General features: G+C 42.3%; 1 protein-coding gene across 3 annotated transcripts in view; it reads left to right on the top strand.

Moving 5' to 3' along the window:
• The window catches only part of MTUS2 (microtubule associated scaffold protein 2), a 585660-nt gene that overhangs the window by 189038 nt on the left and 371950 nt on the right, over positions 1-24672 (top strand). For all 3 annotated transcript variants that reach the window (XM_059143942.1, XM_059143941.1, XM_059143943.1), the window contains exons 3-4: positions 13929-16390; positions 21967-22207. In XM_059143942.1, the coding sequence (XP_058999925.1) occupies positions 14171-16390; positions 21967-22207 (2461 nt within the window). In that variant the 5' untranslated portion in view covers positions 13929-14170. The remainder of the gene's footprint in view (positions 1-13928; positions 16391-21966; positions 22208-24672) is intronic.

The following is a 24672-nucleotide window of genomic DNA, read 5'->3' as shown; positions in this document are numbered from 1 at the left end:
GTAAATATATTCCCATTTTCTTAAATCAAAAAGTATTTGATTTAATGTCTAGATTTAATGTCTCTGTCTCTTTTTAGTCTCCTATTAATAAACACAAGCACCTAATAATGTTATTGCAGGAGTTTGGAACCTATCTAGTATTTTATAGATAGAATATTAGTCTTCAGGATATCAGCTTTTCTCAGCAGTCTCAAAGAACAGCGGAGAATTTATCACCAGCTCTTGACAGTCAGATTCAGTTGTTCTTGCTACCTTTTGAAGCTGCCAGTTTTTTAAACTAGATGACAGCATTTTCTTCCTTCACCAGAACAGATAAGCTTGTTTTTCTAGTAAGCAGATAGGAGAGCCATAGATAATCCCCTGGCTTCATTTCAGCTATTGTTCTGTCCCCTTTCCTCATGAAATCCTTTCTGGAGCAACCAGATTGGAGTTTCATAGAGCCTTCTTTTTCTTTTCTTTCTTTTTCTTTAGACTTGGAATTCTTTTATTTTTATTTTTTTTATTTAAATTAAGTTAATTAACATATGGTATATTACTAGTTTTAGAGGTAGAGGTCAGTGATTGAGCAGTTGCATATCACACCTAGTGCTTATTACACCACACGCCCCCCCTTAATGCCCATCACCCAGTTGCCCCATCCCATTCTCACTTACCCTCCCCTCCTGCAACCCTTCGTTTATTTCCTATGGTTAAGAGTCTCTTGTGGTTTGTCTCCCCCCCCTCCCAATTTCATCTTATTTTATCTTTTCCTCCCTTCCCCTATGACCCTCTGTTTTGTTTCTTAATTTTTACATATGAGTGAAATCACATAATTGTCTTTCTTTGATTATCTTATTTCACTTAGTGTGATACCCTGTAGTTCCATCATGTCATTACAAATGGCAAGATTTCATTTTTTTGATGGCTGCGTAAAATTACACACACACACACACACACACACACACATTCCACATCTTTTTTATCCATTTACCTGATGATGGAGATCCGGACTCTTTCCATAGGTTAGTTGTGGACATTGCTGCTATGAACATTGGGGTGAGGGTGCCCTTTCGAACCACTATGTTTGTATCCTTTGGATAAATACCTAGTAGTGCAATTGCTGGAAACTTCCCTTTTCTTGGCTCTTCACCAGTGGGGGAAAACCTGTTAAGAGATGGTAAAGAACTGGGTCACTGGAGGATCATCTACAGCATCATCTACACATCCAAAACCCAGGCCTTGAATGCCACAACACTTCTGGTGTATGTGTGTGTCTGGTGGCTGGCTGGAGTCTTTGTCAAACCATCTACACACGTGCGTGCGCGCGCGCACACACACACACACACCCCACATGCATACATTCATAAATTGGAAGAAGGGGCAAATATCTAATTTTCTCCAGCCCCTCATTATAAATTTTTGCTTTCTTCTTGCTGTTACGTGGTGCTTAGAATTTGTCTTGTCTTTAACAGCATATTTTATTACACCCTGCGTTGCTTTTAATAGCACTGTTATTAGCTGTGTATACATTGTATCCCCTTTCCCTCAGAAGATCGCAGTTTCTCTGAGGATTAGGACCTTTCTTTTACTTATCTTTTATTTCCTGTTGTTCCCTGTCCTGTGTTTTTTATCAACTGATGCTCAGTCAGTTGGATGTGTCTCAAGCCCTTTGAACCCTTGTCCCTGTTGCCTTTTTTCTCTCACCTTCCTCTCCCCTGTCTCGGGGAAGCTGCAGTTTGTAGAAGGGGGCCGAGTGCTAGCCTGGACGTGGGGAGCCCGGCCCCCACACGGCTGTGACAGGCCTCAGCTGGTGGACTTGGACTAAGTCTCTCTGGGCTGCAGCTTCCTCATGTAAAAACGAGAGGTTTGAACTAATTAATGTCTCTGTTTCTTTCCATCTCAAATACTCAGTGATATTCTGTGATGGATACATGCTCAGCAAGGCATCACCCAGGGAGCTAAGTAAGTTAGAAAAGATTCCATTATGGTACCATATTAATAACCAAACAATGTTTATTGAGTGCCTACGGTGTGTTGGACACTGTCCCGGTTGTTGCGGATCTGTGGTGAGCAGGGTGGATATGATCCTTATTGCATGGAGCTTATGTCCTGTTGGGAGAGGAAGACACTGAACAAAGAAACATGTAGAATAACTAAGGTGGGCTGTGGAAGAAGCAGGGACTATAACTGGGGGCAGAGAATGAATCTTATGGAGAGCCTGTCTGGGGAGGCACATTTAGGACCAGCCTGATACATAAGAAGGGTCCAGCCATGTGGAGGGCCAGACATGGAGTGTGTAAGCAGGGAAGAGCCATGCAGAGGCTGCGGACAGGCTGCCGGGCAGAAATGTGGGGAGAGGGTAGGTTTCATAGGACCATGCAGGGCCACACAAGTCCAAGCGAGGACGACATGGGAGGGCTTTGTGGCAGTGAAATGAGCATTCACATGCCAGCATATCACTCTGCATGCCTTGTGAAGGCGAAATGGCTCATTAGAGAAGCAAGACTGGAAACCAGGAGATCTGGTAGGAGATTTGTAAGTGGCAGATGCAGGAGATGATGTGGTGGCAGAGAGAGAGAAAAGTGAATGGGTTGGTAAAGACCTTGGGAAGTCTATCCGATAGCCCTCAGTGATGGGTGGTGTGTGAGTGAAAGGAAACAGGCAAGGAAGCTTTTAGATTTCCATCTTTGGCAAGGAGGTAGATGATGGCATTAATAATCCAGAAAGGGGAGTGCTTGGGAGGGCTGGGGATGGACACTGGGAGGCAGGGGGTGGCCAGGAGGTCTTTTGTGTGGCCCTCATTCCCTGGAACGGATCCTTAAACATGAATACCTTGTTCTCTCTTTAGAGAGAATTTCTAGAATTCTGAATTCTGGAAAGAGCTTGTCTCCCACGTTTACTGTTAAAAATAATTTCACTTCAGGATGCCTGGGTGGCTCAGTCAGTGAAGCTTCCAACTCTTGATCTCAGCTCAGGTCTTGATTCCAGGGTCATAGGGTTTGGGCCCCACATTGGGCTCCACACTGGACATGGAATCTTCTTTGAAAAATTGTAATAATTTCACGCTGGAGAGATGTAGTGTGAGAGAAGAAATGCAAATGGCATATGAAATGTAACCTTCCCAGAGGTAAAGTAATAAAATGACAAGGCTTTTCTTTTTAGCCTTTCAACTTCAAAAATTGATGATTCCACAGAAGCGTGGCATGGTGGCTTAAGAACATGGACGGGGCTTCAGATCCCAAGCCTTCCACTTACTTTCAGAAGTTATTTCACCTCCGCCTGCCTCAGTTTCCCCATCAGTAAAATGAGGTGATGATATCTAGTTAGAGGATTTTTTCTGGACTAAATACAACAAAGCATTGAGAACAGCACCTGGTAGCAGTAAATGGTGTTCAAGTGTTGAAAATGAATTCCCCATGTTAAGCAAACGATATCCAATTAAAAAATGTTTTTGAATCCTTCCTGTGTGCCAGCCACTGCTCTAGGCTTTAGAGTAGAGTGGAGAATAGAGGAGCAGGGGCCTGCTCTCCCAGATCTTATATGGGATGAGGGGAGGCAGATAATAAACAGACAGATAAACACAAGGGTCAGGTAATCTTGGGTGGCAAGAGGTGTGTTCTCCACAGGGCGACTATGTGTCTGGCTTATGGTTGGTGTCATGGCATTCTATGTGGTTTGGCATGTTTGAGTTCTCCAAAGGGGTCTAGTGTCACACCAACACTTGTATGTGAATGCTCTAGTATCTTTATTTGTAGTTGCCCAAACCTGGAAATAATCCAGATGTCCCTCAGCTGGAGAACAGATTATCCAACTGTGGTACAGAGCATGGAAACTTATTTAGCCCTGAAAAGGAACCGACTGCTGACAGACGAGGCTCCGTGTTGAATCTCAGATGCACGGATGAAGCTAGACACAAAGTCTGCATACTGTGTAGTTATGTTTAAATGACATTCTGGAAGAGGAAAACCGTAGGAACAGAAATCAGTTGACTGGTTGCCAGGGGCTGGGGATCATGGAATGGTTGACTTGCACAAGGGCTTTGGGAGTTTTTAAGAGCTCGCAGATTGTGCTGGTAGCGGTCACAGGACAATATACGTTGGCCAAAATTGCAGAACTGTGTGGTAAGAAGAGTGAACTTCACTTTTTATAAATAATATTTTAATTAAAAAAAAATTCATAAGCAAGAAAAAATTGCCCCTATTTGAATGGTAAGTGATCTGGTCATTGTAGTTACAAAGTTTTTAGAGAGAGGAGATGGAACAGGAAATAGGAAGGGAGGGATAGACTGAACACTGAGACGTTTTTTCTTGAGAGCCGTATGTCTTCATTTTATTACAGGGCATCCATAAGTGCCAGGCCCTGGCATATAATCTAGGCACGGGACATGTACCTGTAAACAGAACAAAACCCCTCAGGGAGCTCAGAGTTGTGTATTAAAATACTGTATGAATGCTGTACTATGTGTTGGCTAATTGAATTTTAAAAATTAAGAAAAGGAATAGATCTTAGGAAAATAAGGGATTCAATAGACATAAGCATTTACTAATTTTCTGTGAAAAACTATTTTAAAAGGCAAAGGCGAAAATAAAGTCTAAACAACAGGGAGATTGCTGGTAAATTATGGTAAAAGTCACCATTTTAAAAAAAGATTTTATTTATTTATTTGACAGAGTGAGAGATCACAAGTAGGCAGAGAAGCAAGCAGAGAGAGAAGGGGAAGCAGGCTCCCCACTGAGCAGAGAGCCCGCTGTGGGGCTCAATCCCAGAACCCTGAGATCATGACCTGAGTTGAAGGCAGAGGCCTAACCCACTGAGCCACCCAGGTGCCCCAAAAGTGACCATTTTAAAAAATGATAAAGAATATTTAGTATATGTATTTATGTGAGGATGTTATCCATGACATGCAAAGTGAAAAATTGGGAGTTATAGAACTCATTCCCTGAGTATTAAAAAAAATCTGGGGTACTGAATGAGAAACTCTGTTCTTAGAGTGGGAGTAAGGGACTTTGATATATTTAACTTCTTTTTTAATACAAGGTCCATTTTTTTGATAACTGGCAATGTAAGCATTTTCCATTTTGGAAAAAATGTCATCTAAGGAAAAAAAAAGCGAAATAATTATTAAGCATAATAGGCAAGAAATGAACACCCTATATTTTCTGAGTGAAATTCTGTCCTGCAGGGGAAGAATTCATTTTTTAAGGGGAAAAAAAGAATACTTTTTGTTGACAGATACAAATGAGGCTTATTGTAGAGAAAGATGCAGTGTTTTTATTGGAGAATCCTTAGGTATCAGTTTAATGTTTTGCTTAAATATATGATTGATCTAACCTACAAAAAGTCAAGTTGCCCCTTTTCTTGGATCTCTATAAAGGGGCACATAGCAGCAATTCATTTATATGTATTTTCTTCACTTTTTTTACTGAAATAAAATAAAAATAAAATAGCCTCTGCTACCACCCCCCCAATACAGACATATTCTTTCTGAGCATAGTCTTGTTTCTGTATTAGAATAAAATGTGATGTACTACTCATGTGATGTACATTGATAAGGAGAGTAAAGTAGGCTCCAGAGAGCTATTATATTGTTACATGATTCGGCGTGCTTTCACAGAATTCAGCACCACAGATAGCTACAGCATCCCCAAACACATATTTACCATTCCTCAACCAGTAATTCAACCTGTAACCACATTGTAGTGAAACAATTTGCAACACATTTGGTCAGCTGTGCATCACCTTTTAGGATGCCTATACTGTGCCTGTTGAAAATAAACACAGCCTTATGATAGGACCAAGAACCTGGCTGTTGTTAAGCAATTACAGTTGCAGAAAACGCAGATGAACTTTCTAAAGCAGATGAATACATTGACTTTGTAAGTATTCGCAAGTAATTTCACATAAAATTACCTACTAAATGTGGGTGGAACATTATAGACCCCAAATCTCTGGTCCATAAAAAATGTCAACTGAAATTTGAAATTTGGGAATTCGATTATTTTGCCTTGTTGTTATATTTACTGTTAAATATTGGGTCCCTATCTTAATATATTTTCCAGTATCCTGAAATTCTGAAGGATAATTTATCACATGGTAGGAGTTGCAGCTGGAGCTTCTTTGGCAGATACATTTTATTAAGTTGGATGGAATTGCATTTATATTCAGAGGCACAGCACTTGAATATTTATATGAAAATTCATACACTGATACAGAATTCTGTGGCAGACCTGGCAGCTAAAGGAGGCTGTGCAACACTGTTTTACAGTCTTTTAAAACCCGGCTCCCTTTTTAATACCACGAAGATCCCCTCAACTTTATTTATTTTCAAATTAAATATTATAGCAAATATAAATCAGATAATGATGATCAGAGTATATTTTTCTACATAATCTCCCTTGAATATTCTGATACAATCCTCCTGGGGTGAGGATACCTAATCAGTTACTTGCTGGGAAGGGTGGCCTTAGAATCTTCATCTTAGAAGACTGAAAAGGAAAAAAAAATAGAGCCTGTGCTTTCCTGAAAGTGATTTAAACATGAGCTCTGGTTGAGAAGAGATTGCTTCATCCCGAGTGCCTGAGTCCTGTGTGCCTGTCCGGGACACCCCACAGGAAGCAGAAGTGTCTGAGCTGTTAACCTCCCAGCTGGTGAGCTCGTAGCTTAATAAAGAAATTAGTAATATATATGTAACTATAATAAAAATAAGTCACATGTATCTAATAAAAAGGCATACTTAACTATAAAAAATAGGGTATATATAACTATCATTTAAAAAGCATAGTTTCATAGTGCTAAAAGGAAAGATCTGGGGATTCATGGCATGGAGACACAGTATGTAGCCTCTTGACCTTCTTAGGAGGGGAGAGGGACAATTTAGGAAGGTTTTCACAGAGAAGGTGGCCTTTGAGCTCAGAAGGTGAAGCTCTTGGGTAGGGGGTATAATTTCAAGTAGAAGAGCAAGAGGGATTAAGTCTGGAAGCATATATGGGCCCAGCAGTCATCAGACCTTGAATGTCAGGCTGGGAAGTTTGTCATTCAGCCACTCCTGATCGTGTTAGTGGGTGGCACAGAGGTCTACTGAGTTTCTCTTTATCTGAGAATGCCTTTCCTGCTGTGCTGGGCAGAACAAACATGGTAACAGGAAATTGAAGTGCAAGCTGGATGAAGAGATTGCGTATGAGCATGACAATGTTATAGTTCACTTAATGATTCAGAAATGTAAATGCATCAACCGAATGAGTTCTGGATGAGATGGTCAAACCCATCAGGGGAGACTGTGAGCTGGGGAGAGCTGCAACCATGACTGATTGATAAAGATGGAAAAATTCATTTTGTTTGTTGGCAATGGGACAATGTAGTGCTGAAACTACATCCTGGTGAACCTGATGGGGAGCTTATGTTGGATTTTAAAGAGCACTGGTAACTGTTGAGTTATGAGTACCAAGAAAAATGAACAGTGATCCTCAGGGAGAACACTGAATAATGTGTAGAACAGCCTGCAGTAGATTTCTTCACTTGTGTCTATTCTCCTTCTCTGTTGGAGGAGAGGCAACATTATAGTTATTTCAACAACACGTTAGAAGTTTCTCCTCTTAGAACATCTCATGGGCAATGTGCGAATGGGTAGTAACTGCCAGGCCCAGTGGGTGGAACGGTGCCTGTGTGAACGTGCCCCTTGAATGCTTATCAGCAGATGAGGACCATCACAGAATGACTTCTCCCTGGTGCCAGGTGTTGCTGCTTTGTCCCCTGCCCTATTTTGCTGACATTGGTATCAGTGAAATGAATGATAATCAGGAGGGCACAGGAACTTCTTCAGAGTCTGAAAACAGAATGGATAGCACATATTTTGGATCAAAAATTAAGGATGGGCCCCCCAAATTTTAAATAGGATAGAACAGTGAACCTGGAACAACAAGATAAAATTCCATAAATTCATGGTCCTCCATAAAGCCAGTTACAGATTTCTAGGATTGAGTCTCTGTAGTTTATTGGTGACTCATATGGTACTTTGGCATTTTAACTGATGATATGGAATTAACAGGGTGATTCATGTGGCCTTTCCATGGAAAGGCCACTCTTAGATCATGTGGTTAGAGGTATAACCAGGTGAGCGAAGATCTTGCTTTCCCAAGACCCTGGACTTTTCCCCTAGAGCTGGAGTACTGTATGCAGCTGTGAGTATCTAGGCTTTGGAAGGTGTACATTTAGATGGTGGGAGTCTCTTAAACCTGCTCCAATAGTTGGAAGAATCTAAGTTCTTTAATAAGGAGAACCAGTTTGGAGGAGGAAGGGAACATAGTAGCTCTTTACAGATACCTGAATGGTTGTTTCTTTCTTTTTTTTTTTTTTTTTTTTAAGATTTTATTTATTGTTTGGGAGAAGGGGGGGGGTGGGGGGGGTGGGATTATGGACATTGGGTAGGGTATGTGATTTGGTGAGTGCTGTGAAGTGTGTAAACCTGGTGATTCACAGACCTGTACCCCTGGGGATAAAAATATATGTTTATAAAAAATAAAAAATTAAAAAAAAATAAAGAAAAAAAAAAAAAAAGAAATGAAAAAAAAAAAAAAGATTTTATTTATTTATTTGATAGAGAGAGATCACAAGTAGGCAGAGAGGCAGGCAGAGAGAGAGAGAGGAGGAAGCAGGCTCCCTGCTGAGCAGAGAGCCTGATGCGGGGCTCCATCCCAGGGCCCTGAGATCATGACCTGAGCCGAAGGCAGTGGCTTAACCCACTGAGCCACCCAGGCGCCCTGAATGGTTGTTTCTGGTGGAAGGATGTATTGTACTGCTCTACAGGTGCAGATCTCCACTCTGGGCTAGTTTGATGGTGGCTCTGCATGGAAGGCTGATGGGCTGTCAAGAAAGCTGATGGATCTCCTGACACTGGAATTTTCACCCTAGCAATACTTGGAAGGCTATTAAGCCTCATACAGCTTATAAACCTGTGAAATCTTTAAATTCCTTTTGGAGTTAATTAATGTATTTTTTTTCCCAAGATAAAATACCAACTTACCTCTAGGTCATCATTTGTAACTTTTTATAGTAACAGATGTGAAGCACATGAAAATCACATGTCTTACTCTAAGAAAATACACCTCATGGGGGGTGGTTAGCATGGTTGGTTGACATATTTGTATTTCTTATTTAATCACATAGTATTATGAGTCTGAATTTGTAGGATCATGTTCTGTATTTTGGGGGAAAAAGTCTTTATCTTAATAGGGTAACCTGGATAAAGTCCAGATTCAGGAAAAATAAAAAACAAAAACTTGTTCACATTGACCCTGTAACTGACTTCTGGCCGTATGATGGAACTCTAGGAGGAAGATGTGAAGCCTGGGAAAAAGGGAAAGAAACAGGAAACCAGGAAACATTACCTCCTATACAAAATTTTGCCTTCTGTAATTGGAGAAGGTTTTAAATGCTCTTCTTCTTCTTTTTTTTTTTTTTTTTCTTTTCTTGTGTGAGCTTTCTTTCCCTTTTTTTTTTTTTTTTTTTTTTGGGTTTCTGGTTTTGCTTTTCTTTTTTTTTCTTTTTTTTTTTTTTTTAAAGATTTTATTTATTTATTTGACAGACAGAGATCACAAGTAGGCCGAGAGGCAGGCAGAGAGAGAGAGAGAGGAGGAAGCAGGTTCCCTGCCGAGCAGAGAGCCCGATGCGGGACTCGATCCCGGGATCCCGAGATCATGACCTGAGCCGAAGGCAGCGGCTTAACCCACTGAGCCACCCAGGCGCCCTGGTTTTGCTTTTCTATTCTTTATCTTTATGACGTGTCTTTTCCTTTTATTCTTACTGTGTGACCTGTGTAGTTTCACCAAGAGGCAACTTTTCCTTTTATTTTTGATTTTTTAAAGATTTTATTTATTTATTTGACAGAGATCAAAAGTAGGCAGAGAGTCAGGCAGAGAGAGAGAAAGGAGGAAGCAGGCTCCCTGCTGAGCAGAGAGCCTGATGTGGGGCTTGATATGAGGCTCAGTCCCAGGACTCTGGGATCATGACCTGAGCCGAAGGCAGAGGCTTTAACCCACTGAGCCACCCAGGTGCCCCAGCTTTTCCTTTTAAAGCTTCCACTTTCTGCATGGATTTTACTTTTCCTGTCTCAGTCCCTGTCCTGCCATTTCTTGGCTCAGTGACCTTGGAAATGTTATCCTCTCTTGGCTTTCATGTCCTTACCCAGAAAGAAAGGAAAAAGCAAGGGAATGTTAAGGTCTGTCTCTGGAGGCCATTACAAAGATTAAATAGTCTACCTTAAAATTAAAGACTAAATAAAATTATAATTTAAAATTTAAATTAAAATTTACAAATATATATTCTAACTGAGAACAATACTTGGCCCCTAGGAGGTTCTAGCTTTCCATTCCCTTACCATTCAGTAACGTTTGCTGCTCACTGACAAAAAAGTATCTATTATGTAATTCCTTAAAAATTAAAATACAGCTCTTTCTAGCAAGACAGGGATTTGACACCTATTTGTTATTATCTAACAATCACGTTGTGGATTGCTGTGTACCATACTCTGGTTTTGTTTATCATTGTTGAGAAGAATTCATTTCTTTTTTTTCCCCCAGCCTTGATAATTCAAACCTGAGGGCTCTTGGTCTCATGCTTATAATTCCGCCCACAGAGAATTAGAGACACTACCTTTCTGAGGATGGCCCATGTTTGTGGGATTTCTTGCTCTCCCTGGCTTCCTGGGATACCTGCTTTCTGATCCAGAGAGCATACTTTTAAACTGCTGTCTTATTGATTCGCCTACATGCTTTTTATATCTGTGCCCAGAGGATATGTGTATCTTCAAGGAAAACACTTTTTAACTTGAATAAAGAAATAAAGATAGGTTCACTGAGAATCCCTTCTGTGTCAGAGAACTGAGGCCGCAATCAGAGTATGAGCATCTTTGTTAGGCTGGAGGGCTGTATTGTGGTGGGGGTGGACCCAGGGCACCCCTGGCTTACTGAAGATAGGCCTGGAAGAAGCCAGAGAAAGACAAGAGGAATGTGAAAGACAGGGATGAAGGCAGAGGAGGGAGGATGGAGACAGTGCCACAGGAAAGGAACAGAGGAGCAGTATGGCAGGCAACAAAAACGCCTTCGTGTGTGGAGGGGTGTGTGTGTTTGGGTAGGATTAGACGGATGTGGGAAAGAGAATAGAAAAATCCACATCAGGATGTTAATGTGTCTTGGGGTGAGAGGAGAAGGGGGCATATAAAACACACAAAACCCCAGCTTGTAGGAAATGATCTCATTTATGTCAAAAGTACATGCTTATATAGTAGATGCAAAAGAAATGAAAGAAAACGCTTTATCAGCTGAGGTTCTGGGGGATGTCAATGGTAGGGTGTCAAATGAAAGATCACATTAGGAGATGAGGGGGCTGGGCTGGAGAATAGCATGGAGGGAGCTGCATATTGTGATTTTTCAGTCCTGTTCTCGGGTTTGTGATGTCATTCTCTGGGTCGCATCCATTCCTATGTATGTATGTGTCTGTATATACATGAATATGTATGTTTGTATGCATGCACATGTAATCTTTTGAATAGATGAAGTTACATAATCAACAGTGATGAAGGGAGACAGGTGGGTTGCCATGTAACCTAATTCAGCAGAAACATAACAGCCATCTTCCAGGTAGTGTGTACATATGTATTCATGTGTGTTTTTATGGATGAAGAGGAAGGTATGGGAGACTTTAATTTGAATCCCCCCTGGGGGAATTGGGGATGGAGCAGAACCTTGTTACTTTTCAACTCTCCCATCCTCAGTGCCTAATAAAAGGCACTTACAGTGATACATAGACCAATGTTAGCCTTGAATTGAGTGATTTACTGATGATCCATGAATCTACTTTGATCAAAACTGAAATACTCTTATTAGATTTAAAGTTCTTTGAGGGCAGAAATAACCTTGATCTTCATCACTCATTCATATATTCATTCATTCATGCTACAAATATATATGAAGTACCTAATGCATATGCTAGGTGCTGAACAATATTTTCTTCAGTGTCTAGCACATTTAGAAGTTTTTGTGGTTTTTTTTTAAGTATGACAGTTCATCATAGAAAGACCTAATCTGTTCTAGTGGGTCAGGAAGGCTTCCTGGAGGAAGAGGTATTCATACTGTAAACTTAAGACCACAAAGGAGTTAGATAATGTTGGGAGAAGAGTCCCCATTCTGTGTAGATGGGAGAGTATGGAAGAAATGGAAGGGAGGTGCCCGGTAATGTGAAGGATGAAGACATTGTACCTGTAGCCTGTAGAGTAAGAAAATGAGTAGTAGGGGGTGCGACTGGGAAGATGTATAGGGTCTGGATCATGCAGGCCCTGAAGGCTAGGATCAGATTTCCCGCAAATTCTTACTTTGAACATTTTCAAACCTGTAGAACAGTTACAGGTTTTGTAGAGTGGGGTGCCTAAGTTTGCAAATTTTTTGGCACAGTTCCATTCTCTCTCCTTCTCTCTCTCTCTCTCTCTCTCACACACACACTTTTCTCTTTGCTGAACCATTGGAGAGTAAGTTACCATGTGCCATGTCTAAAGGCATGTCGTATTTAAAAGCATGTCTCTTCCAAGGTCAAAGAAGATCTCTGATACATTCACAATACTGTTATACATCTAAGAAAGTTAACACTGATCAAATACCTTAACCTAATATATAATACATATTAAATCTCTAATTGTCCCAATCATGTCCTTTGCTAACTATTTTTTTTTTTTTTTGAGAGAGAGAGAGGGAAAGAGAGTGGGGGTAGGCTGGGGAAGGCAAAAGGAGAGGAAGACAGAGAATCTTAAGATTTCCATACTGAGTGTGGAGCCCGATGCAGGACTTGCTCTCACCACCCCAAGATCATGACCTTAGCCAGAGTCAAGAGTTGGATGTTTAACTGACTAAGCTACCCAGGCACTCCTAACTTTTTTTGTGTTTTTTTTTTAATCTAAGATCCAGTCAGGGAGCACACATTATATGCAGATACACACTGGCATTTTGCAGGTAGGTTTAGGCCAGTTATTTTGTAAAATGTCCATCAATTTAAATTTGCCTGATTATTTCCTCATGATTAAATTGAGGTTGAATGTTTATAGCAAGAATACCAGATAGGTGTTGTGAGGCCCTGAGAACTACCTAAAATCAGGAGCACGTGAGATCAGTTTCCGTCATGGGTGTTAAACTTGATCACTTGGTTAAGGGAGGGATCTACCAGATTTCTCCATTATAAAGATAACATTATCTTTTTGTAAGAAATAAAGTAACCTTGGGGTGCCTGGATGGCTCAGTCACTTGAGTGTCTGACTCTTAGTTTTGGCTTAGGTCATGATCTTGGGGTCATAGGATTGAGCCCTGCATTGGGCTGCATGGTGAGCAGCCGATTCTCTCTCTCCCACTTCCTCTGCTTCTCCCCACTCCCAGCTTACATGCACCTACACTCTTTCTCTCTCTCAAAAATAAATAAAAACAATCTGGAGAATGGTACCTTAAGGTTCTGTGAATATCCTATTCCCCAACAATCTTTCACATGATGTTTTTTAGCGACCATTGGTTGCAAGATAATGATTACTTTGGTGATTGCAAAATGGTGATTTTTTTTCCCTTAACTATATGGTTTTTCTCATGTTAGTTGGTATTATTCTGTGAAGAAGGGCTTTTTCTTCTCCTCCAGCCTTTTCGATCAGTCTCAGTATGAACCTGTGGATTTTTAAAATTTGAATTTAAGATTTAATATGTTTTATAACACATTTCTAACATTAATCATTTTTATGTTTTAATTTCCCTATATTTGGCCAGCAGGCACCTGATCGGAAAGGTTTTTGAGAAATTTATGGGCTGAGTGAGTGAAATAATAATATGAAAGTGATGAATAAATCTGTGTTTTCCATGTTTTTTTTTCTCTTGAGAATCTCTATTTGTCAGTGCCAACAACACGATTTTATTTTTATTTCTCTCTAGGTCGTATGGACTAATTGGCTCTCATTCGGCAGGAACCTAACAGATAAGTCATCCCCTGTATGTCAAGACAATGCTTGGTTTTAAGACCGCTCTGAAAATGATTAAAGTAGTATGGCAACGTGACATTGTCAGGAGGCAACAAGCAGCTTGACAATTTCCTGTTAATCAAATAGCAGCTTGAAGGAAGCCCCTTTCCATTAAGTAGGACTGCATGGCCAGCAGCCCCCACTGAAGGGCTGAAAATGAGCATCCCAGTGGCTCCAAAGAAATCATGTTATGCTCAGTTGCGGGACAACAGAAATGGAGTGAAAAATAATAATGAGAGTATCCTAAGTCTGGGAGATACAAATGCCAATCAAATCATGTTGGAGGTCAGTTCCTCTCATGATGAGTCTGAGACACATGACCGGGCAGATGAAATTGGAAATGCAAATTCAAGCGAGCCAGAGAACAGTACCCATTTCAATAAGGAATTCCACCAAATTCAGGGCTTTGGGAAAGGATCGCAGGCTGGCCCTGCCAGCCTGAAAGACTTTAAATATTCCTCGACTGTCCACGGAGGACTCAATGAAGAGCACACAGTGGAGAGAGGTGCAGATATCCTACAGACCCCTCGCAGTGTTCAGGGACCAAGTCTGTCAAGTTGGAGGAACGTTATGGCAGAGGCCAGTCCCGAGGTTTTGGCCTCAAGGGACACTGACCTTCCCCGCCATGCTCCTAAGGATAAGTTGGCAAAGACCCTTGACAATGAGGAATTGCGAAGGCATTCTTTGGAAAGAGCAGGCAGCCCTGCTATGGTCGTGGATGGGTCCACAAGGGAGCGTGGCGGGAGCGTGGCCTGGCAGCGTCTGCAGCCCATGCCCCTCGACTCCCCTGAAGCCCCACGTCCTGAGCCCAGGAGCGGGGAGGGGCCGCAGAGGATGTGCATTGTCCCCTCTCCAGGGGCAACTGTTCTTCGAGTAGACAGCACCTTGGAGGGAAAGAGCATACGTCATCCTAAACCATCTACCTCAGCAACCAAGGAGACTGCCCTCTCAGAGACCCAGATGGTGGGGGGGCATGGACCAGAAGTTAGCAATGGGAGCACATCACATTCCGCCCCTCCAGAGCCCCGGCCAGATTCAGCGTCAGCCCTGAAGGGAGTCTTGAGTAAGCCAGAAGCACAGTTAGGTCCAGGAAAGGGAGAGCTCAAGCCAGAGCTGAAATTGGTCCCACCCAAGGCTGGGCAGGAGCTCAAGTCAATCCAGGCCAGTCTGGGATGCCCCAAGGAAGGGAGCATGTTACCCCTCGAGAGGAAGGAGCCAACTGGGAAAGCACAGCAGGAGGCCGTCCCCAGGGCCCTTGTCCTGTCCCAGGGCAGTGGCCACCACACTGGTGTGGGAAGAGGCAGCAGCGAGCAGGACAAGAGAGCTGTCCACGTAGGTGAGGAGGCTTCTCTTCCGACCACCCCTGCACAAGGCCCTGCTTCCTGGGGAGCTGAGAAGCAGCCCACTGGCAAAATGTCATCAGGTGCAGCTAGCAAGTTGGGCGAAGTGGCATCTGCTGGCATTTCAGCAGGTGATGTGCGTGTACCTTTTATTCCTTATGAGCCACCTGACAGCAGGCCCCCAGGCGTCAGTGAGGATGGCGCACTGGTCAGTGGGGACATGGACAGTACAGCGGTTTGTACTTCCCATCCTTCCATTGGACAGAGCAACACGGGGGTCCCTGAACCCCTCGGCCCTCAGAGCAGCAGCTCAGAAGTAGGGGACAGCAAAGAGACCACTATATCTGTTGCAGAAGATAGGAACCTCCTAGAAAATGCAGCAAAAACTGAAAGTACCCCAGGGGGAGCAGGTGCTCTTCTCAGTGGCTCGGCACCCCTCCACCCAGAGACAACTGTGAATGTGACCCATCAGCCTCCACCACCTAGTAGCAGTGTTGAGGACTCAGGCACATTAGGTGCAGATGCCCGGTCACCCTCGGCGGCTGCGCCCCCCACCGATAATGCGCGGTTGTTAGACACCTCCCCGAAAGTGCCTGACAAGAGCACCTGTGCCCCTGGGATCCCCGAGCCTGTGTTCCCACATTCTGAGGACACCCCTTCCTCACGGGAAGGGATGGAGAACCACCAGGGTGATAAAACAGAAGAAAGGACAGAACCCAAGCCCATCGTTCTGCCTAAGCCCAAGCACGTGAGGCCCAAGATCATCACCTACATCAGGAGGAGTCCTCAGGCTCTTGGCCAGGTGGACACCTCGCTGCTCCCGGTGGGGCTTCCTTACGCTCCGCCCACATGTACCATGCCTCTTCCCAAAGAGGAGAAGGTGGCAGGCAGTGAGCTGAAGCCACCTGCCAGCCTCTACGAGAAGTACAAGCCAGACTTGCAAAAGCCGCGGGTCTTCAGTTCTGGGTTGATGGTGTCCGGGATCAAGCCCCCAGGACACCATTTCAGTCAAATGAGTGAAAAGTTTTTGCAGGAGGTAAGAGAATGTCATTGTGATGTGACCCTTCAGTCAAACACTGTAAAGTTTGTTATATATTTTCAGTGTGAACTGTGAAAACAGAATATCCTCTCTTGGCAAATTGCGGATTTTGATGGACACACGTGCACAGAACTGGATGTCTTAACTAGAAGAGTTTGTAGCCAAGTGGGCATTTTTGACCAGAAGAGCTTGACGGTCATGATGGGATGTAGCTAACATCTAAGGAGACTCATTTGAATTCCACTCAGCATAATACATGAGAGGTTAGATAAGTGTGCATTTCAATTGGCTTCCATGTTTAAACAAGTCAGCATAAGTCTTTTATAAGCCAGATCAAGGGGAAGACAAGGCCAAAATAAATATATTGTTCAAATTGGTCTGACTTCATCCTCTCAGGGGGAATATTTTCCTTATGGGAGAATCTCACATTTTTGTACATGGGAAAACCACAGTGAATAGCAAATACTGAGTTAGGCCTGGGTTCTTTGTTTTGAGTCAAAATGATGATTATAACTAACATTTAGTTGAGTACCTACTATGCCTTGAGCCTACATAACATAACATTTCATCTTTATCAATCTTCACTAGTCCTTAGAGTGGTTTTCTGGAGGTTAGGATTACAGTTTTTGTCGTTGTATACATGAAGAAGCAGTTTTGGAGGGATTTGAGTAACTCAGCTAAAGCCACAGAAAAGAAGGGCAGTGCTGAGGTGCTCTTCTCGCCCACCCAGTTCTGTCACTGTGCTATCCCCATTTCTGTGTGCAATGGTGAGTTCCTCTCAGAGCTCAGAAAGCACATTTGCCTCCTGAACCAATCTCCTCATGGCAGCCAGAGTGATCAGGTAAAAGCTGGGTCAGATCACTTCTCTCCCTAACATCCTTCAGGTCTGCCCAGGCCAGCTCAGAACACAGGCTTAAGTATGTAGGCTGGCTCCGCTTTTAGGATGGACTCAGTCTGTCTCCTAACCTCCCCAACCTCTTCTCCTTCCTCCGCTCACCCTCTCTTCCTCTGGTGCCTCGGGGTCTTTGCACCTCCCTCTGCCTGGAGTTTTACTTCCAGACATCCCAGTGGCTGACTCCTTTACTTTTTCTCTCTGTTCAAATATCACTTCCTTGGAGAGACACCTTGCCTTCCCTGAGATGCCTTTCTCTGGTTTAGTTTCTTCTTAGTGCTTATCTCCATCAGGCATATATACTTTTCCTGGTTTTGCTGCATCAGCTAGAATGTAAAATCCATGAGAAGAGGGATGTCTTTCTGGGGTTTTTTGTTTGTTTTATTTTGTTTTGTTGTTGTTGTTCTCTGCTGGATCCCCAGAATTTAGAACACCGCTTGACATAATGATGTGGTCAGAAAATGTTGAATAATGGCTGAATTATGAACTCATGTATGTTGGGTCCAAACAAAAGTTGATCAGAGCTTCTTAGAAATAGAAAGTCTCAATCCAAAATTAGACCTCAGGTTGACTGAGTATATTGACATATTTATAAATGTACAGCTCAGAGTGGAAGTTGTCAGCTCTGGCACAACAAAAGAGGTGAATCTATTCTAAAGCAGCTGATCTTGACCAAGGCTAGCACTGACCAGGTGTCCCAGCAGCTGACCGTCTGTTCTGCCCTGGGGCAGGCTGCCAGCTCTGAATCGCACAGCTCACTCACTGTCTTCTGACTCTGGGCCTGCTGGAGAGGCTTCCCTCCACACATCTCTGCAGAGGGAATGCCAGTTAGAGAGACTAGGGGTCCAGTCTTTGCAGCAAGGGCTCATTTTGCTGTTCAGGACTGTGTGCTATCCTGTTTTAGGTGCGCTTCTCACACAGAGTTCTGAGGTCTGTAGCGAGAGGATGTTCTTGCCAAAGGACGTAAAGAGTTTGGCCCTAGGCCATGGTCTCTCACCAGCAGTGGACAGATTTCCATCTGCTCTTATACATCAGTCTCTGAGCTTGGTTAATGTGAGTCTTTCTCAAATTTCTAAAACCTTATCCACCTAATTTCTGTCGTAATCCTCTTTCAATCAATAGACTGGCCCTTGGCCGTTGCTCCTAGAGCTGTAACTTGAGGAAACCCAGTGGGTCCCCTTCCTGTGTTCAGGCTTGATGCAGGGAGGTTCCAAAGCCACCCTCCCTGCCAGTGAACCCCATCTTACCACAGGATGGCTTCACCCAGTCTCACGGGAAAGAACACATTTCTAATTAGTTGCAACGAAAGTATTTTTTAATTGTAGAAATCATGTATCTTTTTAATAAATGAGAAAGTCTTAACAGTACAGACCCAAACCGGCTCCAGACTCTTTCATCATTATTAACGGATTCTTGCTGGTTAGCATTAGTAGAAATGAAGAAATCAGAGGAAAGGCTCTTCTTTTTTTATTGCTTTGTTGTTGTTTTTTTTAAAGATTGTTATTTATTTATTTGACAGACAGATCATAAGTAGGCAGAGAGGCAGGCAGAGAGAGAGAGGAGGAAGCAGGCTTCCCAATGAGCAGAGAGCCCGATGCGGGGCTTGATCCCAGGACCCTGGGATCATGATCTGAACCGAAGGCAGAGGCTTTAATCCACTGAACCACCCAGGTGCCCCAGGAAAGGCTCTTCTAAGAGAGGGTGTCCTTTCTTCATCGACAGGAATAATACAGGCATTTAGAGCTTCCAGAAGTGGGTTTGAAGATTGTCTTGGATCTGCTCATGGCAGGATGATAAAATATGTGTCTCAGGGAAGGCGAGGTGTCTTCCTGGTTTAGACTGTTTTCTGCTTGCACCTATCCTGAAGTCTCTGGGACATTTTTTCCTACTGATGCCTTCAATAATCCCTTTGCATTTTTGGTGTAAGGAAGAGGGGGGAAGGGGTGAGAGGACAGAGGTGAGGTCATTTACTTGCAACATACAGATGTCTGATTGGGCTGATCTCCTTTCCTACTCCCATAATAGAGGGACATATGTATGTATCATGTAAGTATCTATCCAGACTTGAAGGAATTGACCTGTGCAGTTGTGGAGGCTGGCCAGTCCAAAGTATGCAGGGTGGGTAGGGAAGAGGTGCAGTTCAAGTTCAAAGGCCACCTGCTGGCAGATTTCTGTCTTCTTTAAGGGAGGTCCGTCTTTTTCCATTAAGGCATTCAGCTGATTAGGTGAGACCCACCCACATAATGAAGAATAACTGGCTTTATTCAAGGCTTGCTGATTTAAATGCTCATCTCGGGGCAACTGGGTGGCTCAGTGGGTTAAGCCTTTGCCTTCAGCTCGGGTCATAATTCCAGGATCGCGAGATTGAGCCCCACATCGGGCTGTTTGCTCAGCAGGGAGCCTGCTTCCCCCTCTCTCCGCCTGCCTCTCTGCCTGCTTATGATCTCTCTCTCTCTCTGTCAAATAAATAAATAAATCTTTTAAAAATATATAAAAAAAAATGCTCATCTCTTCTTTAAAACATAAACATCTAGAATAATCTTTGACCAAATATCTGCGTACCATGACCTAGCCAGATTGTCACAAATTCTCTCCCAGTAGCTCTCCCAATGGGTTCTCTGTGGCTTCTCAAATAAGCCTTCTCATTTACCGTGTGTCTGCCCAGTCCAGCCGAACACACTGAAAGCAGGACAGGACACATATGACCTAGGACAATCTACTAAGAACTCAATCTACCTAATAACTAAGTTCTTGGTTCTGCTAAGAACTTGTTTGTATACCTTGATTGATTTTAGGAGTTTGAAATTACAAGGATCTTTTAGCTTGCTTTCAAAATTATTTCTCTAAAAATACTCCATTAGAGAAGGAGGGAAAAAATCATTTGGGGTGAAGCACTATGTATTCATAGGTATGCTGTGACACCTGTTATATTCTGTCAATAAAGATGAAAGAAATGAGTGTGAAGTTTTTGGTAGATTTCCTTGTCTTGTCAAAAACACACAAATTAGGCATACTTTTCACCTTCATGAAGAACTTGTTACATCTCATCAGAGACAAACTACCCAACAAAGTGACAGGCAATGAAGTGGCTGAAATCATTAAGGTCATTTTGAGTGACACAGCATGATGGTTTTTTTACTCCCCAGTTTCCAAGAACTGAATAATTACTGACATCAGCACATTGCAGTCCTGGGAACCTGACATCTGTGGGATAGAGATCCTTTCTTCCTGAGGGAATGTACTAGAAGCAATGAGCAGTGGCACCAGAATTTTAGAAACTACAACAAAAAAAATTAGAGGAACAAAGTACAATAGAAAAGCCAAAGGTTGATAGTAAGAGGGTAAGCAGGGAATGGTGAAAGTCTTACCAGAGAGCAGAAATAGAATGTCTTTCACAGGAATATAATTTGCTGTGGCCTGAATTCAGCCTACCTACTAGAGCAATCGTGCATGGGTTACACTGTGATTATGATAAAACTTTAAAGGTCTAATCTTTTGTTTCAATAATGTCGGTTTTAGGAAAAAACTTTGTATCTGTTTCAACATTAAAAGAGTATCAAATTAGGAGTTTTTCTCTTCGGCAGCTTAGATCAAAGCTTTATAGCCCCTATTAAAGAATATTGTTAAATGCTTGTAGTTCCTGAATGGATAAACGTTTGACACATGAAATGTATTAGGATATAGAGCAGAGTTCACAGATTTATCTTTTCGTTCATAGCTTCTGGCACTATATTTTTTTAAACTTAAAGGAAATAAAAATTATTTAGTTGCCTCATTTTTTTTCATTTTTAATATGAAGAAAGACTGATAATATGAACAGTCTTTGTTAATACAGAATTACATACATATAAAAGGCATATAGGTTGTGTTCTAGCCCAGACTGTTAACTATAGGGAAATGTAATGGGATTGTTGCATTATAAATTTAGGTAAGAATGGAAACATGATTCCTTTGTTGAATAAGTATTTATTAACTTCACGTACTAGGCACCATTCTAGCAGTCAACAAGATTCTGTCCTGGGACTTCCACTGTAGTGAAACTTATCAAACATTCATGGACACCCCACCTTCCTAGGGAGGACAGATGAGGTGATTAACAGTCTCTCGTTTTTAATTAGTAAACAAATTGTAGAGGCCTGAAAACATATTTTTCCATCAACTGCTTTATTCTTCCAAGCAGCCTTTTCTCGCACATTCACAATGCATATTTTATTTCCTAAATAGCCTGGTAAAGACCTAACAGAAATTGGTAAGTTTCAGCTACTTTTCTTAAGAGTAGGTTACTGTAAATATTGTGCCCTTGCTCCTTAGACTTTCATAATCTATGGACATTGGCTGAACTATTTCCTTGCTTCACTGAAATTATGTATTTATAGACTGACTACTTGGCCAAACCGCAATGATTTTGTAGCAATCATTTAAAAATCGTGTACAGTGAGTTGTTTTCCCAGTGAAATGTGGATTCATAATGCTTTAGAATGGGAAGAGAGCTGCGAGGTCATCCGGTTGTATTGTTAACTTAGAGCTGAAGACCCCGGAGCCCAGAGAAGGTAAGTCATCAGTGGCAGAGCAACTCAGCGGTGTGGAGTGGCCATTGCTGGCGCCTTGGTCCCCGGACCGTGTTCTATACTCGTCCTGGGATGGGAACTTCTCTGATTAACCTTCTGCTCATTTATCATAGGTTACAGAACGGCCCGGAAAAGAAGAATTTTGCTCTCCTTCCTATACTCATTATGAAGTTCCGCCAACTTTCTATCGGTCAGCCATGCTCCTTAAGCCCCAGTTGGGATTGGGCGCAATGTCCCGTTTACCATCTGCAAAAAGCAGGATCCTGATTGCGAGTCAGAGGTCCTCAGCGAGTGCCATCCACCCACCGGGACCCATCGCGGCAGCGGCCACCCTCTACAGCCCCGATTCTGCAGGTAAGTGAACCAGCCGTTACTGCTTTTCCCAGCTGCAGTTGTAAATAGTAACTCTCTAAAAGGGCAGGAGCTATCTGATCTACGAATGCCTCTCACCTTCTGAGACGAGCCCTTTTCTGCTCTTCCATCTGCTTCTTGATGCAGATACCTTGTCAAGACTCGTCCATCTGCACCAGTCATCCTCCACATCACCTTTAAAAAGGAGGCCTTTGTGGGGGCGCCTGGGTGGCTCAGTGGGTTAAGCTTCCGCCTTCAGCTCAGGTCATGATCTCAGGATCCTGGGATTGAGCCCCACATCAGGCTCTCTGCTCTGCAGGGAGCCTGCTTCCCCATCTCTTGCTCTGTCTGCTTTTCTACCTACTTGTGATCTCTGTCTGTCAAATAAATAAATAAAATATATATATTAAAAAAAAAAAAAAAAAAGAGGTGGCCTTTGCAACCACCTCCTCACCTCCTGCGGTTTCTTTTTTCTTTGATACAGCCTGTAGGCCAGGGGCCAGCGGAGCTTGCCTGTAAGGGGTCAGATGGTAAATATTTTAGGCTTTCTGGGCTATAATGGTCAATGTTGTGACTACCGAACACAAAAACAGCCACAGATAGCACATCAGCGAATGCGTGTAGCTGAGTTTCAATACAACTTAATTCACAGAAACAGAGAGGGGGTTGTAGTTTGCCAGAGAGATCTTCCTACAGCCTGGCACTGACCCTATCACCCTTCATCTGTTCACAAATCTGGACTGCTCCTTAATTACTTACAGAAAGGCTCTGCTGCCTCTCCCAGCCCTGTCTTCCTGCTCCGGCCACCATGGCTGGCCATTGTCCCCTCCTGAGTCTCTCTGCACTGACTTGTTGTCTGTCTCCAGTCTTCTTCTCCTGAGGTTCCCTCTAGGCTTTAGGTATCATTATAGACCTAATACATCCCCAATGTAAAACACTTTGAAGATAGAAAAATATGGCAAAGTTAGTAATAATACTTAACATATTTTTAGCACCCAGCCAGAGTTATTATTACAGAGTTTTTCCTTCCAGTGTGATTGTTTTCTGTGCATTTTTCTATAATTAAAATAATGCTAAATGTGAATTTTGTATTTTTTTCTATTAATACATTGTAGACATTTCCTAGGTCATCAGTATTCCAAAAATACTAAATGGCAGCATAATATTCTGTTGTGTTCATTTATTCAACAAATTTGGGGTGCTTATGATGGGCCAGAAATGATAAATTAAGTTCATTCCAGCAGTGAACAAACCAGCGAAGCCCTGCTTTTATGTGTTTTATAGTCTAATTGATAAAATAGACCAAAAATGCCAAAAAATAGATATATAATTATAAATATGAAAGCAAGAAGCACAGTATTTTAAGAAATCACAGCCAGAAGAATTACATAGATGGGATGGAGGCAGGGGCAGCCTGTTTGAGGAATGGGAAGAATGGGAGAAGTTGGGGAATAGTGTCCAAATTGATTGAGTCATTGCCCAATTACTGGCACTTGAGTTCTACTTACTCTGCATTATTTTCAGTAGTTTTGTGATTTGAGTCTTTGTATATACTTATTTGTCTTCTTTTCTATTGTTTTCTTGGGCTCGGTCATTTGAAGTGTAATGATTGGATAAAAACATATCCAAACCTTCTTTTAAGGCCAAGGAATTTTCTAGAAAACTTGAAACAACCATTTTCATATGAGTGTTTCTTGGAAGTTCTTCTTGCATACCTTGCCAGTGTTGAATATTACCCCTCCTCCACCTTTCCCTCTTCCTCCTCCTTCTGTTGTTGTTGTTACTGTTATTATTATTATTATTGCATTTCTTTTATTGTCAGTGGAAGGGAACTTTTTTAAACCTATTTTCCATTATATTACTTCATAAATTTGTCATTTACTGAGGTAATTATTGACCGAGAATAACTTTTAAGTAGATTTTCTTAATGGTTTTTTTGACAAGCACTTCCATAAAAATCAAATTATTTTTGATGGTTCTCATGATATATGTATATTGTGATGGGCCTACCTCTTTTTTTCAGAGGTGCTGTAAGTTAATTATGTGATTCAGTCCCTCATTCAAGAATTATTACTGAGGGACTGTTACATGTCAGCAGTGTTCTAGGTGTGAGGGATAAAGCAGTAACAACAGACAAAAATCCCTGCCCCCGTGGAGCTTGAATTATAGTATGGAGATAGCCTTTTTTGTTTTTTAATGAGCAGATAGATTACCTGGTGTGTTAGAAGAGGCAACTAGTATTGAAGGAAATGAAACATAGAGGAGGGATATGGGGGGTTTAGGAAGGAAGAAGGGAGACTACAATTTTCAATGGGGTGCTTGGGACTTCACTTTTAAACCAGTCCCCAGAGGAGGTGAGGGAGGGAACCACATACCTATCAGAGGTGGAGTGTCCAGGCAGAGGGAGGAGCCTGGGTACAGCAGAAAGGCCTGGAGGCTGGAGCAGAGGAATAGTAGGTAGTGAGTAG

The sequence above is a fragment of the Mustela lutreola genome, chromosome 13, assembly GCF_030435805.1.
Source record: "Mustela lutreola isolate mMusLut2 chromosome 13, mMusLut2.pri, whole genome shotgun sequence".
Classification (NCBI taxonomy): domain Eukaryota; kingdom Metazoa; phylum Chordata; class Mammalia; order Carnivora; family Mustelidae; genus Mustela; species Mustela lutreola.
Note: the sequence above shows the minus strand (reverse complement) of the source record. Positions and strands in the feature narration are given on the sequence as shown.